Source organism: Carassius gibelio, chromosome B20 (assembly GCF_023724105.1).
Source record: "Carassius gibelio isolate Cgi1373 ecotype wild population from Czech Republic chromosome B20, carGib1.2-hapl.c, whole genome shotgun sequence".
Taxonomy (NCBI): Eukaryota; Metazoa; Chordata; class Actinopteri; order Cypriniformes; family Cyprinidae; genus Carassius; species Carassius gibelio.
The window spans coordinates 24837783-24854417 of NC_068415.1; the positions used below are offsets into that span (position 1 = coordinate 24837783).

The window sequence follows — 16635 nt, forward strand, 5'->3', positions numbered from 1 at the left end:
TTTATCTCATATAAAAGCTTTTGTAGCATTATACACTTTACCTTTTTTTTTTTGCTGTTATCCTAAAACTGTCTATGTACAGATCGTCCAGTGACGTACCTGTACAACACGCTGCACTATTACGAGAGACACCTGCGGGATCGCACCAGTCTGAAGAGGAAGCTGGTGCACGCCATCATGAGCTCGCTCAAGGACAACCGCACGCCTGGCTGGTGTCTCAGCGAGACCTACCTGAAGTGTGGCATGAACCCTCGGGAAGACAACGTCTGGATCCCCGACGACACGTACTACTGCAAACTCATCGGGCGGCTCGTGGATAATATCCTTTACTGAGTGTGTGAGGATCACCAAACGGCCTTAAAGGGGTCATGAGCTGCCTCAGGTTTTTATTTTGTACTGATCTCTGAGGTCCACTTATAATGTTATCAAGACTTTTACATCAAATAACATCATCATTTGGAAGTAATAGACTGTTTTCTGTCCTGTTTTAACCCCATTCATCAGAGCACTCTGGTCGAATAGAAACAGAGGATTGTAGACTCAGAAGTAAACACCCTCTGCTGTGATTGGCTGAGAGCTGTGTATGATTGACACTCTGTCCTTCACAGATGGACGCTGCTGTGATTTAGGTTAAAAACGCATAAATACTCAGTACAGTACAAATTATCTGTTAAACGAAACAGACAGTGATATAGAAATGATGGGTGGGGAAAAACAGAGCGATGTTGAATTGGTGATCGGGGCTAAACAGAGCGATGTAGAATGTGTGAGCGGGAGAGCGATGTAGATTTGGAGGGCGGGGCTAAACAGAGGGATGTAGAATTGGTGATCGGGAGAGCGATGTAGATTTGGAGGGCGGGGCTAAACAGAGGGATGTAGAATTGGTGATCGGGAGAGCGATGTAGATTTGGAGGGCGGGGCTAAACAGAGGGATGTAGAATTGGAGGGTGGTGCTAAACAGAGCGATGTACAATTGGAGGGCGGGGCTAAACAGACCGATGTAGAATTGGAGGGCGGGGCTAAACAGAGGGATGTAGAATTGGAGGGCGGGGATAAACAGATAGATGTAGAATTGGAGGGCGGGGCTAAACAGAGGGATGTAGAATTGGAGGGCGGGGATAAACAGATAGATGTAGAATTGGAGGGCGGGGCTAAACAGACCGATGTAGATTTGGAGGGCGGGGCTAAACTGAGCAATGTAGATTTGGAGGGCGGGGCTAAACAGATCGATGTAGGATTGGTGATCGGGGCTAAACAGAGCGATGTAGAATTGGTGAGCGGGAGAGCGATGTAGATTTGGAGGGCGGGGCTAAACAGAGGGATGTAGAATTGGTGAGCGGGAGAGCGATGTAGATTTGGAGGGCGGGGCTAAACAGAGGGATGTAGAATTGGAGGGTGGGGCTAAACAGAGTGATGTGGAATTGGAGGGCGGGGATAAACAGAGCGATGTGGAATTGGTGAGCGGGGCTAAACAGAGCGATGTAGAATTGGAGGGCGGGGCTAAACAGAGTGATGTGGAATTGGAGGGTGGGGCTAAACAGAGCGATGTAGAATTGGTGAGCGGGGCTAAACAGACCGATGTAGAATTGGAGGGCGGGGATAAACAGAGCGATGTGGAATTGGTGAGCGGGGCTAAACAGAGCGATGTAGAATTGGAGGGTGGGGCTAAACAGAGCGATGTAGAATTGGAGGGCGGGGCTAAACAGAGTGATGTGGAATTGGAGGGCGGGGATAAACAGAGCGATGTGGAATTGGTGAGCGGGGCTAAACAGAGCGATGTAGAATTGGAGGGTGGGGCTAAACAGAGCGATGTAGAATTGGTGAGCGGGGCTAAACAGAGCGATGTAGAATTGGAGGGCGGGGCTAAACAGAGGGATGTAGAATTGGAGGGTGGGGCTAAACAGAGCGATGTAGAATTGGTGAGCGGGGCTAAACAGACCGATGTAGAATTGGAGGGCGGGGATAAACAGAGCGATGTGGAATTGGTGAGCGGGGCTAAACAGAGCGATGTAGAATTGGAGGGCGGGGCTAAACAGAGTGATGTAGAATTGGAGGGCGGGGCTAAACAGAGGGATGTAGAATTGGTGATCGGGGCTAAACAGAGCGATGTAGAATTGGAGGGCGGGGCTAAACAGAGCGATTTAGAGATGGTGAGTGGGGCTAAACAGAGCGATTTAGAGATGGTGGGTGGGGTTAAACAGAGCGATGTAGAATTAGAGGGTGGGGCTAAACTAAGTGATGTAGAATTGGTGAGCGGGGCTAAACAGAGCGATGTAGATTTAGATGTAGACCCGATCTAACAGACCTGAACCAGCGAATCAAGGCTGACTAAACAGTAACCTGCAGCCAGGTGAGTTTGATCAGGGCTGGAGCTGAACTCCTAGTTTAAAGAGTCTTGCAGAAGGGTCAAAGTTCACTCAGTGGATGTTGTCTCGTGTTGAATGTGGTGAGAGACGAGTCATGAATCACTTCCTTAACCCATGCCACCCATGGCAGGTAAATCTCCAGGGCCGTTCCCCAACTGTGACTGGAGGTTTAACGAGTTCCCCAATCCGGCCGCTCACGCGCTGCACGTCACCTGTGTGGAGCTGATGGCTCTGGCCGTGCCAGGGAAAGATGTGGGCAACGCTCTGCTCAATGTCGTGCTCAAGAGGTCAGAGTTCATGAGCTGTGAGAGTTGTGTCAGGAGATGCACAGACATAAACCCTATTTGGACAGGACTAGATTTCTAAACTGTGAATTTCAAATCTATCTCAGTGTTTATTACAGAGGTGTGAGGGTCTGTTTTGGACACCTGGGTGTCACAGAGATGCATTGTGTACAGTACAGTCATTCAGATTGATGGTAAATCAAAAACTTTACTACAGATATCATGGTGAAGCTGTATCGCTAGTAGTACAGTAAAACCATGTTAACGTGTGGCTACTTTAGTTTAACTATTTCATTTATTAGTAGTAAACCCATGTTTAATTTAATAAAGGTACATCTGTAATTAACACATGGTGTAATTGAGTTCAGAAATGAAGGTGAGTAACTGATGCTGATATTACAGAAGCCAGTCTTTACAGTTTACGTGATCTGGCTCTTCATTTTATTATTGGTATTTTTCATTTCTTTACCGGGAGGCAAACATATCAAACATGCGTGTGGTAAGACTGTATATGTTAATTCACTTTGGCCAAAACACTCAAGGAAGCGTGTTGTGAAACAAACATGATCAGCAATCACAGATATTCACATTAGGACGGATTAGATTTCTCAGAAGATCACAGAGTTCACTGTAAAAGAGTAGGTCATTTGCTCTGGAATTATTACAGAGACTGTGTGAGGAAAAACACAGACATGGAAGAATTAACATCACGAAATACAGCTGTAGCCCGATTCAGATGGTAATTGTTTCTCATATTGACATCTGTAAACATAAATCTACATATCACCTCATTGATAAAACTCAATTTATTCACAGTGGAGGAGCAAGTTCTCTGATCCTCCGAACCACATAATTATCTGCTGTAAATAAAATACATTTTATTTAAAAATGTATCCTTAATATGTAATAAAATGTATTTTTATTATTCCAAGCATAATTTGTAACACATAATCCTGTTCATTATATGATTATTTAAATCTCCTGTTTAGAAAAAGGAAAATAGATGCGCTACAGTTGTATATAATTATACACGATATATGTGTTTGTTTATGATACACATTTTGAAATTGTATTGCATATCTGCTGCTGCATAATAAAGACTCATTTTTAATGTATGCATGCTTTTCTTCTCTTTCTGCTCCCAGTCGCTGCGGTGGAGAAGAAATAAATAGGTAGGCCTATGCAATACACCAAAGTAGTCTACAAAAGTTAGCGTACAGTGTTCGTACGTCATGTGGATTCAGATGGTGATTAAATCACTCACTACCTCTGTAAATGGTGAAAATCACTTCTGTCCCCCTGAGAAACAGTTACCGTCTGAATAGGGCTTGTGAAGCACAGATTTCTCTAACGACCCCCAGTGGAGCTAGTCCTGTCTGAATAGGGCTATACTCATTCCTGTATTAGAGTCCTGTGAATGATAAATGATGTGTGTTTTGCAGTCAGCCGCTGGTTCCTCGGGAGAACATCACGGCGTGGATGAATGCTATCGGCCTGGTCATCACAGCTCTGCCTGTACGCACACCATCTTCATTCATTTATTTAGTCTTACTCTCATGCTTCACGATGTGTATTCTACTGCTAGGGTTACATTCAGCATTAGAGACTGTAAGAGTCAAGTTTAATTTTAGTTAACTGTAATAACCCTAATTCATTTACAATCCCTGATGGTGTTTGTAGTCACTGTTCTGGGAACCGTAATTGACAGATGATTTGAACTCAGCATCTCTGTTCAAGGTAAAGTGATTTTCTGGAGCTTTCTGTCTCTGTGTGTCAGGAGCCGTACTGGATCGTGCTTCACGACCGTATCGTGAGTGTGGTCAGCAGTGCGGTTCTGAGTTCGGAGACGGAGTGGGTGGGTTACCCGTTCCAGCTGCTGGACTTCACCGCCTGTCACCGCTCGTACTCAGAGATGCACTGCAGCTACGTTCTGGCTCTGTCTCACGCCGTCTGGCATCACTCCAGCATCGGACAGCTCTCACTCATACCCAAGTAAGACCTCACGCCCGTCTCAAACACACCCTGCACACTGAACCGCTGGGCCAGACAGACATTACTGGCCTTGAACTGTTATTAGCAGCCATTAAACTGGATTGTGTGTTATTTTCGTTGTTAAAGTTAGGAAGCACAGGCATTATAATTTCTGACCAATACACAGTCTCCCTGTGGGTTCTTAAACAGCCTTGAGTTCAGTTTAAAGGGGTCATATGATGTGATTTCAATTGTTCCTTTCTCTTTGGAGTGTAACATGCTCTTGGTGCATAAAGAAGATCTGTAAAGTTGCAAAGACTAAAATCTCAAATCCATAGAGATATTCTTTATTAAAGTTAAGACTCATCCACTCCCCCTGAAACGGCTCATTTAAACACGCCCCCACATGTCTACATCACTGTGTGGGAAGATTTACATAACAGAAGGAGTAACTTTGATTCTCACTGTAGTATTGTTGCCGTGCAGATGCTGTGTGTTTCCAGATATGGTGAGGGGCGTATCGTTTCCATCACACACTTGAGGCATTCAGCCAATCACAACGAACTGTCCTGATAACACACTGATAGCTGTCCAATCAGAGCACACTTCGCTTTTCAAAAATGAAAAAAGGCGGGGCATAGAGAAGTAACAATAATGTACAGTATGTGCATGCGTATGCTGTCCTCGTATGTAAACAACACATGTTGTTGATGTAGAACACGTATGTGTCATGATACTCTCTAAAACGGCGCTACAGGGTGATGCGGAGGAGACGAGTTGTTAAATAAAGTCATAATTTTTGTTTTATTTGTGCACTAAAAGTATTCGTAAAATTATGATTGAATCACTGATGTCACATGGACTGTTTTAGCGATGTCCTTACTATGTTTCTGAGCCTTAATCATGTTAGGAACCTTGCTGTCTACTGCGGGTCAGAGAGCTCTCGGATTTCATCACAAATATCTTTATTTGTGTTTCTGATTGTCTTGAACGACTTGAGAGAGAGTAATTAATGACAAAATTTACATTTTTGGGTGAAGTAACCCATCAAATGCTTTATTATTGTATCAGCAAAATCTTATATTGCTTGACCCATATTTAGTATGTAATGATATATTGGTACATAATCCAGTTACAGTTAGGGTATGGGTGATCTGGTGTTTTAAACCGCGCAGGTGCACGAGAGAGAGACTATGGAATCACCAATAATTTAAAAAATACACTTTCAAACAAACTGATAAACTAACGTTAAATATAAAATACTGTATTTAAAACAGCTAGTTCATATATAGTCGGATGTATCTGTTATATCACTCGTCCTGTGACAAATCTGCCACATCTGCGTATGGAAGTTATCAGTCTAAATGTCAACGGTGAAAATCAATAGTAGATTTCTTTTAAAATCCAACAGTTTGACACTAATATTGGGCATAAACGAACACGTTAAATATAAAGTATTAAGAACAGGTAAGCTCATATATTTGGAGTAAAGTTTAATTGAACCAATGCATTAGTCATACACCGCTCCGCGCGCCTCATGACGAGCTCGACGCACCGCCACAGAAACAAGAATGAGATGCTTTCTAACATAACTGTGTCATTAAACTCAGTTAGTGAGGACTCTTTAAAATATTACACACATATGTAGGCCGTTCGGATTACTTGTTAAAGTGCAATGAAATACCTTATATCTGCAGACGATGTACATCTGTTTGTGGATGGAGGCTTTGTAATGGCCAAAACTATGTATTTTGCATGCATCACATTATAATGCGGAGTGCATGAAAATAATAACAAGGCGTGAGAACCTCTATGGACGATAAGTTTGCTCTGCCACCTTGTTATTATTACTTTATTTGAAACTGCAAGAAAGAGTTAATCTCTCATGTATGAAAAGAGGGCAATGCCGTAAACCAGCCGTTAAATGTGTGGGACACCAACTCGTCATTTTCTATCTCGTTCATTTCATGGATATTATGTATTATTCGAGTCAAAGCATTACAACTTCACCAAATACAGGCCATAATCCTCCTGCGTGTGCGGTGTGTGTGTGTGTGTGTGTGTGTGTGTGTGTGTGAGAAATGCGGTGCTGAAGTGAAATAGCTGGGCAGTTTGATAGCCGCATTATAATAGGCAGCCTAATAAAAATAATAATAGTTATTATTGTAATTTAATACATTAATAGGAGAATGAGCCTAATATTGTCTTGACTATCGACAGAGAAATCTGCTTACGTTGATATCTCTGACTATCGTCGAGACACGATACTATCGTCTATCGGCACAACCCTAATTTCAGTGAATATTGAATATGCTCTTGCAGTTACCCTGTTTTGCTGAGAAGGTTTTCTTTAGGCCCACCTACAATAAAAATCCTGGTGCTGCTAGTGGTTGTATGTGATTGTTCTGAATGGACAAACAGTATTCATTTTATTAGTGCAGATCTTAAAAAGCCTAAACTGTGATTGTAAACCCCCGCAGATCCCCTGATGAATGGATAAATGTTGTGTTGAGTAGCTGTGTGAGGATGAGTCAGTGATGAGCTGAGATCAGTTCACCTGCTGCCTCCACACACTCTTCATCTCTTCCCTCACAACACAACTCATTTAGAGACGCATCTGTGGGCTCAGATGGAGTATGAACACGCTTCTGTGCTCGAGTCTGTGTGTTTATGACAGAATGCCCCCTGTGCATGCACCGACTCTTCATTAGTTGTTCACAATGCATTTTACTTCAGTAATAGGTTGAGGTTTTGAATGATGGTCAGTTTTGTACCACAGTGAAGCTGGTTTTGAAAAAGATTATTTCGGAACATCATCTGAAAAGTAGTTTCAGTCACAGAGCAGGTTCTAATAGAAGATTATGAAAACAAACATTTTTTAGCATCTTAGCATGCTGTTTATTCAATCACAGTAGGAGCTGTGCATTATAAAAGTAAATAAAAGATCAGTTTATAATTTCTGTTGTTTGGGGTCGGTATGAAGTTTCTGAAGTTTCCGATACTTTATTTGATCAAAAATACAGTAAAAACAACAATAATTTTGTGAAATCTTATTTCAGTTTAAAACGGCTGTTTTCTGAGTGAATCTCTGTTAAAGTGTAGGTAATGTATTTCTGTGATGCACAGCTGTATTTTCAGCATCATCCTCCAGTCTTCAGTGTCACATGATCTTCAGATATCATGAAAATATGATGATTTACTGCTCAAGACACATTTCTGATTATCAAACAGTTGTGCTACTTGTTTATTACACACATACTGAAGTGACTTCAGCATCTGCTGCCTCACTGAATGAGGAAATGAACATCTCCAGAACGGCTAACACTAACGGTTAGCATCATATCATATACAAACAGAAAACGACAGGTATTAACAGAAACCTGTCAAAATAAAAGTTCAGTTTAACTTGAAGACATTGTGCAAGAAATACATTACGCATGTTCAGTAGAATGTAATATTACTAATAATACAATTATTACCACTTTATTTTTTAAGGAATAATTACATATTATTTCTTCCATGTTTTACTTTTAATAGTAAATCCTCTTTGTTTGCCAAAAAATAAAATGTTTAATTTTCCTTAATTGAAAGATAAATTAATGTAGCATGTTTTCATTTGATTGGAAACATAATTTTGAAAAAAAAAAAAAAAATCATAAGGCTATTGTTAAGAATACATCAAAGCTGTTTTTATGCATTTGATTAAAAAAAAAAGTAAGAAAAAAATAGAACATTTCATTGGGCCCTAAAGATGTTATTTTTGTTAAACTTTTAATAAATTGATGTTGAATTGTATGTTTCAGTATTTTAATTAGACATGCTTTTGGTTGATACAATTTAATTCAGCCATGAAAAAGTCCAGGAAAAAAATAAAACAAGAAAAAAATGAAATTGGGAACAGAATTGATTTCATGGGGCCCTGGTTGTGCTGGGTGGGTGTGTGTGTGTGTGCGCGTGCTGTGAGGCGTCAGTGCAGCGGTCACATGCTCTGTTTGTTTTGATGTGTCTGTGTGAATGCGTCTGCTGGCCCTGTGCTGACAGCACTGTGACGTCTGGGATCTGCAGGAGCTGTGAGAGTCTGACACACTCCGTCTATCAGCACACGTCTGATGAAACACCTCTGCAGCTCATGTGAATGAGACGCGCTTCATTTGAGTTCCAGTGTTGAGCATACGACAGAGAGAAAGCGTTTGAACGTAGCAGAGTGACACTGCACCGTGAGCAGATTCATGAAGCTCCGGTCCTCACGTGATCAATAACAGAAGCCGACGAGTTCAAAAAAGTCATGAAAAGGGGTTTAATGATTGGTTGAGCTCAGGGCAGATCGATCATGATGTCACGATTCATGATGATGTCATCCGCTGTGAACAGATCTTCATTACACACTCACTGAGACTCAAATGTGTTCAGTGCAGTAGTAAAACACACCACTACAAATTCATTACATTTACATTAGTCATTTAGCAGACGCTTTTATCCAAAGCGACTTACAAATGAGTACAATAGAAGCAATCAACATCAACAAAATCAGTCTGTTAACTTAACACAGCACACGTAACAAGGTTTTTTATTATTATATATAATAAAAAGAAAACCGTAAAAGTATAGAGCCCCGCTAGTGTTAGAGGCCTTTTTTTTTTGCTTGTTCTTAAATTTAAAGGATGTAGAAACTACCATATTTTTCGGACTATAAGTCACACCTGAGTATAAGTCGCATCAGTCCAAAAATACGTTATGAATAGGAAAAAAACATATATAAGTCGCACTGGACTATAAGTCGCATTTATTTAGAACCACCAGAAAACATTACCGTCTCCAGCCACGAGAGGGCGCTCTATGTGTTCAGTGTAGACTACAGGAGAACTGAGCAGCATAGAGCGCCCTATGGTGGCTTGAGACGGTAATGTGAACTCTTGGTTCATTTCTCTCAGTTCATGTCAAATTAATTTTGATAAATAAGTCGCATCTGACTATAAGTTGCAGGACCAGCCAAACTATGAAAAAAAGTGTGACTTGTAGTCCGGAAAATACGGTAGTTGTTTTTTTTTTATTTTTTTTATTTTTTTAGAAAACAAGCAGTAAATTAATAGAGTTCAAGTTTAAAGTTTTAATTTTTTTAAAGAATAGAATTAGAATAGAGAGTGCTATAGAGTTAGAGTGTCAAATAAAGATGGATTCATTCTCTATTCATGCTGAAATTGCTGCATTTCTTCCTCCATAAACGGCCAGCAGTTAGTATCATGTGGTTTGAATAGTTTATCATTGATTGATCATTGGTGTCTTCATTTTGGCGTTGCAGAGATTTCAACATGGTTTCCATCTGTGTGTGTGTCTCTGTTTGTGTGTGTGTTTGTCAGGTTCCTTTCGGAGGTCCTAAAGCCCATCGTGAAGACAGAGTTCCAGCTGCTGTATGTGTATCACCTGGTGGGGCCGTTTCTGCAGCGCTTCCAGCAGGAGAGGACCAGATGCATGCTGGAGGTAGAGATGCTCTCACACACACACACACACACACACCTGCCCGTTTCACAGTCACTCACCTTGACTCTTCAAAGCAGAGCCTCATGGGAGAGGGAGCTGACTTGATTATACACAAGCCTGTGAAGCAGCCCACACACACATTTAGAGAGCGCTCCAGCCGAGGCGAGTAGTTCATGCTGAACTCCTCTGGGGCTGTTTGAAGCAGTCCAGCTAATGAAAGTGCTTTATACACACTGCACTTTTACCCAGAAACCCTCACGCTTCTTTCTACATCACTGAACACTCTGCTTTGGTTAACAGGTCTGGATCGCATCTGTTTCACCAGTACAGAATGTCGCTGCCAGCATTCACACCCTCCTGATCAAACATGCTAGTATCAAAAATGAACACATACCAGTTTTCAGGAGTGGCAGTAGAGGGTTTCTGAACACTACTCCAGTGAAGACCCTGCTCTGCTTGCGCTCCCCTACCACTCTTACTAGAACCAGTTAAACATGTCATAATATCAGAGACTGTATAGCCGAGATGGACCACTTGTATCAGTATGAATGAGCATCTAGTAAACTGCAGTGCCTAGTAAATCCTGCCAGTCAGAAAAGTCAACAGCTGCTCTTTTTTTCTGCTGTTGATCATGAAGAGTGATGCACAGTCTCTGTTCATCTGTTCTCATCATAAATAAATAAATGCATAAGGCTATATGCTCGTCATGTAGATTCATTATTAAAAATGAAAATGTGAGCAAAAATAAAAGCTATTAAATGTGTTATAATTAAAATATGAAGATTAAAATGATGGTTAATAATGATTATGACAGTCAGAACGAGTCGTTGAATCATTCTCTTAACCATTTCATTCAAATTGATGAATGATTCGTTTAATAGCAAAGAAAGTGACTGTTTTTATGAGTGTGTCATTGAATCATTCACTGATTTGCTTAATTTAATTAAAATTAATTTAGTAACCGAACACCAGTGCGATGATCAGAGACATGCAATGGTTCTGTTGTGGCTTTGGATTTATTTTGTTTTCTGAAATAGACAAAAACCGATAATATTGTGTTGCTTAAAATGTGACTTAACATGTAGAACCCACTAAAACTTGTGACCTGTGCTGGAAAAATGAATCACAATGAGCAAAAGATTTAGAGTAGACTGAAGTTGGGCTTGGGGTGTTGTGCTGAGAGATGTTTTTCATGCATTGATTTATTTATGGTGGCCCGTCACAATATCAAAACTGACTGCCACAAATTGATTTTCCAAAAGGCTTTGAGCATACATGAATAAACATGAGCACTGCATGTTTCCAAATCAAAACCTGGCACTGTATCTCTGCAGGAAACCGACCGTCTTCAGAAAATGTTGGATATCAAGTTAATTTCATCTTGCCTGTGATGTCTGATAAAGCAGCGTTTGTGAGCGGAGCTCTGCTTTGTGTAGCTATAGCTGTTAGCGGGAAACCTCTATCTCTGCTGCTACAAAAGCACCTCCTGCTGGCAGAGAATGAGTTTGCATGTTCAGTAAGCACGTCTGATTTACACAGCAAACACATTTAGTTTGTTATCAGTAATAATGTACTCTACAGGGACTTCTTTGCAGAATTCTACCAGAAGTCTAGTTTGGGCTACAAAAGCATGCATTTTCATGTTTATTTTGTTGCCGTTCATAGAAACCATCTATGATGTTACACAACAGATGTTTTTCCCAGCAGTTCCCCAAATGTCCATTTAAAACATATAGCCTACTGATGTACTGTAATTCTGTCTCTACAGTATGTGCTAGAAGTAAGTAGAGAAGAGGGTACTCCTCTCATAAAATGTACAAATAAAGATCATTTTAGATGTTTAACCCTTGTGGGTTGTTGGGAACGTTTTCGTCCACTAGGGGGTAAAGTTGAGTCTTATTTTGGCCACAACTTTCTCTGTGTTTGAGCTAATGGAATGATTTTTGGTGACAAATCTTATTTTGACCCATATTTCGGGAAATTTTTCAAAAACTCAACGGTACACTGTGGGCAAATTCACTACCCTTTCGAGTTGTTCGTGGATGAAAACATCCACTCAATTAAACTGCTGTAAAAATGTACCAGATAAATATTTTTTTCACATTTTTTTGGATAACTCTATTAATCCTGATCAAAACTACCAAATGTTTAGAAAGATTCCAAGATTTTAACTTTTTAATTATCAAGTTCATAAGTGAAAAAACACACAAAATCACATTTTTTCAATATAAAAAGTGATTGTGGACTGGATATTTTTTTACCTTTTATCACAGTCTTGAGCATGTCAAAGATTAGTAACAAAATTGGCTTTGATGCATTGTTAGTCTTTGTGCCGCATTAGATTTAAAAAAATTTCTCTCCAATTAGTTGTTGGTGGCTGTTTTTGCCCCATTGACTTCCATTATAACGACATTTGATTGCAAAGCCATGACACCATATAATCATGCATTCTTGATTGTTTGTGGTTTTCCCTTTTGGGAAGAGGTAAAAAAAAATATTTTTACAGTTGATCACTAGGTGGGACCATTAACCCTTTAGATAGGCCTGTGCAAAAAAAGGCTTAGTTTCTGGCTTGTATATGGAGTTAAATGGAGTATAATAGCAAATTATAATAGCTAAACGAGGGCTTAATTTACTCATTTTGGAAACCTGAAATACAACCAAGAGCTTCCAAATCTTCCTTTTTTATTTTTCTTTCTTAGCTCAAAATTAGCTTGTGTGCATTCAGACTCATTTTTCCAGCACAGTTCATAATCAGATTACTAAGCAACCACTCAATGGAAAAGCACAAAATAGGTATCACTTCAGAGCTTAGAAACTCAGATTATGAAATTAGACATTTTGATCAACACTTAACGTCGGAGTATTCCCCACATAATGTAAGATTTTACTAATCTTCTTTTTCCAAACTCTGGATATCAAAATATGGATATCATTGGAAAGCTTGGAGTCTGAGCTTTACAATGCATGTAGCCACTTTGATTAACTACAAAGTAGTGAAAAACTATTTAATTTACAAAATGTTTTTTGTGCCATGTACTCTATTATGTCAAAAACATACAGCTCTCACAGAGTAGAGTAAAACACATCATTGTTTGGGACTTTGACTAAACTAGAGTGAGGCATTACTTTAATTTCAAACCTGTCAAGGGCTAAGAGAAGAGCTACTTTGGTTCCTAATGCGGTAACTTTTGATTCATTCATGATATCACAACAAAAGTGAATACACATACAGCACATATATAGGGAACATCACCCATATATCACCATACATCACCCATTTCATTTCTTTTGCGAGATATGAATAAGAATATAAATATTTTTCTTTTGACCACACTAATTTTCCTTCCATTTTCTCAGCAGGAGAATGTCCAAATGTAAAGTTTAATATAGAAAGATTTCTATCGAACGACACCTCCCTTTAGACTCTCCTTGCGATGGTCTTGGAGTTCTGAGTAATTATTTTTCAGCATGTCACACAGAAAACATCAGCTTTTTAAATGTCTTCAGGGAGTCAAAAAGGCCTCTTTTGTTCTAAAATGCTGTAACTTTTGGATATTTAATGCTATCGCCAGCACAAAACCTGAAACAGATACAGCTAACATGCTGGGGAACCTATTTCCCTCCTAGCTTATTTCTGTCCTGAGATATATGTATTGAATGTCAAATAAGAGTGATATGAAAAACGTTTTCCTCACACTATCATCAGCGGTTTCTCAGCAGGAGAATGTCCAGATGAGTCTGGGGGTTTTTTTCTGCTAAAAGTAGAAAAATGAATCAAATTGTTAACGATAGCAATTTTTTGTTTGTTTGTCACTCAGAACAACGACACCTTCAGGGCTTAAAGGGTTAATATCATCTTGTGTATTGAACTGCTGAAAATGTGCATTCATGCTTAATAATGTCAGTTTGTGCATAGTTACACCGTTCTGATAGTGTTGATGTCAGTGTAATGAGATGTGAGTTTGGTTTGAGTGTTTGGTGTTCAGTTAGATGATGGTTCTGGTGATGACAGAGCTGTGACTGTGTTGTGTTGTGCTGTATGTGGTGACCGCTGTGTGTTCGGCCCTCTCTCAGATTGGAGTGGCGTTTTATGAGATGCTTCAGGCTGTGGACCAGCACAGTAAACACCTGGCCTATATGGACCCCATCTGTGACTTCCTGTACCACATCAAATACATGTTTACTGGGGACAGCGTCAAGGACCAGGTAACACACACACACACACACTCACTCACGCACACACACACACACACACACACACACGCTCTTGTGGATTCACAGCTGTAAGCATGAACACTGAGGGTGGAGCAGGTCTCAAATCTAATGGGGAACACTTTATTTTAACGTGACGTTCACACTTTACATGTACTTGCTATATTAATAGCTATAAATATTAATAACCCCAACTCTAACTCTGTGGTAAGTAAATGTAGTTAATTATTATTACTCAAGACTTGTGTTAATTACACTTTTACAATGTCACCTTAAAATAGTGTAACCTGTGGTAAGTCCTTTTATTAAAACAAAAGAAACAAAGGATTTAAATGGAATAATAAAAAAGAAGGGAAGATAATAATAAAACAACTAAAATCTGTTGTAAAGTTGGCCTAGATTTTTGTGCTCCCTCAGATTCCAGATTTATATTAGTTGTATCTCAGACAAATATTGTCCTCCGAACAAACCAGACATCACTGGAGAGATCATTTATTCAGCTTCAGATGATGTATAAATTTCCATTTTGAAAAATTGACCCTTATAATAAATAATAATACAATAAATATCGGCCAATAATTGATGCGCATCTCATCAGTAAAGCTGGTTCTCTAATCAGGTGTGATTTCACAGAGCAACTGTTACACACCTGATGGTATTTACCACTGATTAGAGAACCGGCTTTACTGACGAGATGTGCATTAATCATCGGCTGATATTTACTGTAAATCCCTAGTGGAGTCTAGATTTTAAAACTTTTGTCAGCTGAAAAGTGCACAGATGAATCTGGGTGTTTGTGAGCCTCTGGTTTGCGTGTGTTGTTTGCTTCTCTCTCAGAGAACAGCTCCACTCATCAGATCACATGTTACTAAATCTGCCCTCCAGCTCACATACTATCCATCCTGAGTAGTGTTTGATATCAGAAATAGAGTGTCCCAAATCATAGTATGAAGAAATGAGCAACCAGAAGATTTGTGAATAGTTTAACTATTTCTGCTGGAAATTCAAAGTGCAGATCCGTGCACACGCTAACAGCTAATATTACCCAAAATGATCTCAAAAATGATCTTTTATTCAATAAGGAGTTCAAAAATAACAGTAAACACATTTATAATGGTACACACGATTTCTGTCTTAAATAAATGCTGTTCTTCTGTGAATCCTGAAAAATTAAATGTATCAGAGTTTCCACAAAAATATTGTTTTCATCATTGATAATAATCATAAATGCTTCTTTAGCATATTATTCTGATTTCTGAAGATCATGTGACACTGAAGACTGGAGGAATGATGCTGAAAATACAGCGGAGCATCACAGAAATACATTACACTTTAACACAGATTCACACAGAAAACAGCTTAACTGTAGTAATATGTTACCATTTTTACTTTTACTGTGTTTTTGAGCTTGTAAACAGAAGAGGCTTCTTTCAAAATGTTTTTTAATTTTTTTTTTTTAATATGTACCGTCTCCAGACTTTTAAACAGTACAGAACCACGGATCATGTAAAAAGACTGATCTAAACATAATTCAGAGTGTAATGGGATGATTGACTATGAAAGTCACGCGACTGGGAGATCGGCGCTCTGCTTCATTTCTGTCTAATATGATTGTGAAGGAAGGTGGCCAGGGCTGATGTGTGTGTGTGTGTGTGTGTGTGTGTGCGCGCGCAGGTGGAGAGGATCATCTGTTCTCTGAGGCCGGCGATGTGTCTCCGTCTGCGCTTCATCACTCACATCAGTAAGATGGAGCCTGCGGCGGCAGCGTCCTCCGTCCCTCCGTCCAGCAGCGTCTCGTCCCCTGCGGCTCCCAGCATCCCTCTGTCTGTGGCCCAGTGAGCTCTGGACACAGTATGAAGATCATGTGACTTGACCTGTGCTTTACGAGCGAGGCTTTGATTCCATTTTAAAAACCAGCACAATCTTCTAGCGCCTGCCTTATTTTCATGGAGCAATGACCCTGAAGGGGTGTTGTTTATTATCAAGATTTTTCCTGAAGCCTTTAGCTTGGACTTTGGTAGAGTAGTTTTTTTTCTTCTCTTTTTTTTATTTTGTGTGTGTGTGTGTATTAAAGAGTAATCATGTGGTAACCAAACTTATGCCTGTGCTTTTGTTTCTGTCCTTTTATGTGTCTGTTAGACACATTATCATAGTATGTGAATCTACATCATAAATACTTTATGGCATGATATGACACTTAAATAAAAAGCCTGGTTTTTATGTTAATAGATTACAATACTTTTCCCATCACCATATATTGATCAAATAACAATCTATAAAGGTGCAAAACGTGTTTACTTACACGTATTTGAGAATCAAGG

The 16635-nt window shown here is 39.7% G+C and overlaps 1 protein-coding gene across 4 annotated transcripts in view; it reads left to right on the forward strand.

The window, feature by feature from the left end:
* The window catches only part of med23 (mediator complex subunit 23), a 65088-nt gene extending 48679 nt beyond the window's left edge, over positions 1-16409 (forward strand). For 2 of the 4 annotated variants that reach the window (XM_052586190.1, XM_052586191.1), the window contains 8 exons: positions 83-319; positions 2488-2653; positions 3796-3822; positions 4093-4165; positions 4428-4642; positions 9979-10099; positions 14177-14308; positions 15989-16409. In XM_052586190.1, coding sequence (XP_052442150.1) covers positions 83-319; positions 2488-2653; positions 3796-3822; positions 4093-4165; positions 4428-4642; positions 9979-10099; positions 14177-14308; positions 15989-16153 — 1136 coding nt within the window. In that variant the 3' untranslated portion in view covers positions 16154-16409. The remainder of the gene's footprint in view (positions 1-82; positions 320-2487; positions 2654-3795; positions 3823-4092; positions 4166-4427; positions 4643-9978; positions 10100-14176; positions 14309-15988) is intronic. The other 2 variants (XM_052586192.1, XM_052586193.1) reach the window with 1 other exon arrangement.
* The last annotated feature ends 226 nt before the right edge of the window (positions 16410-16635 follow it).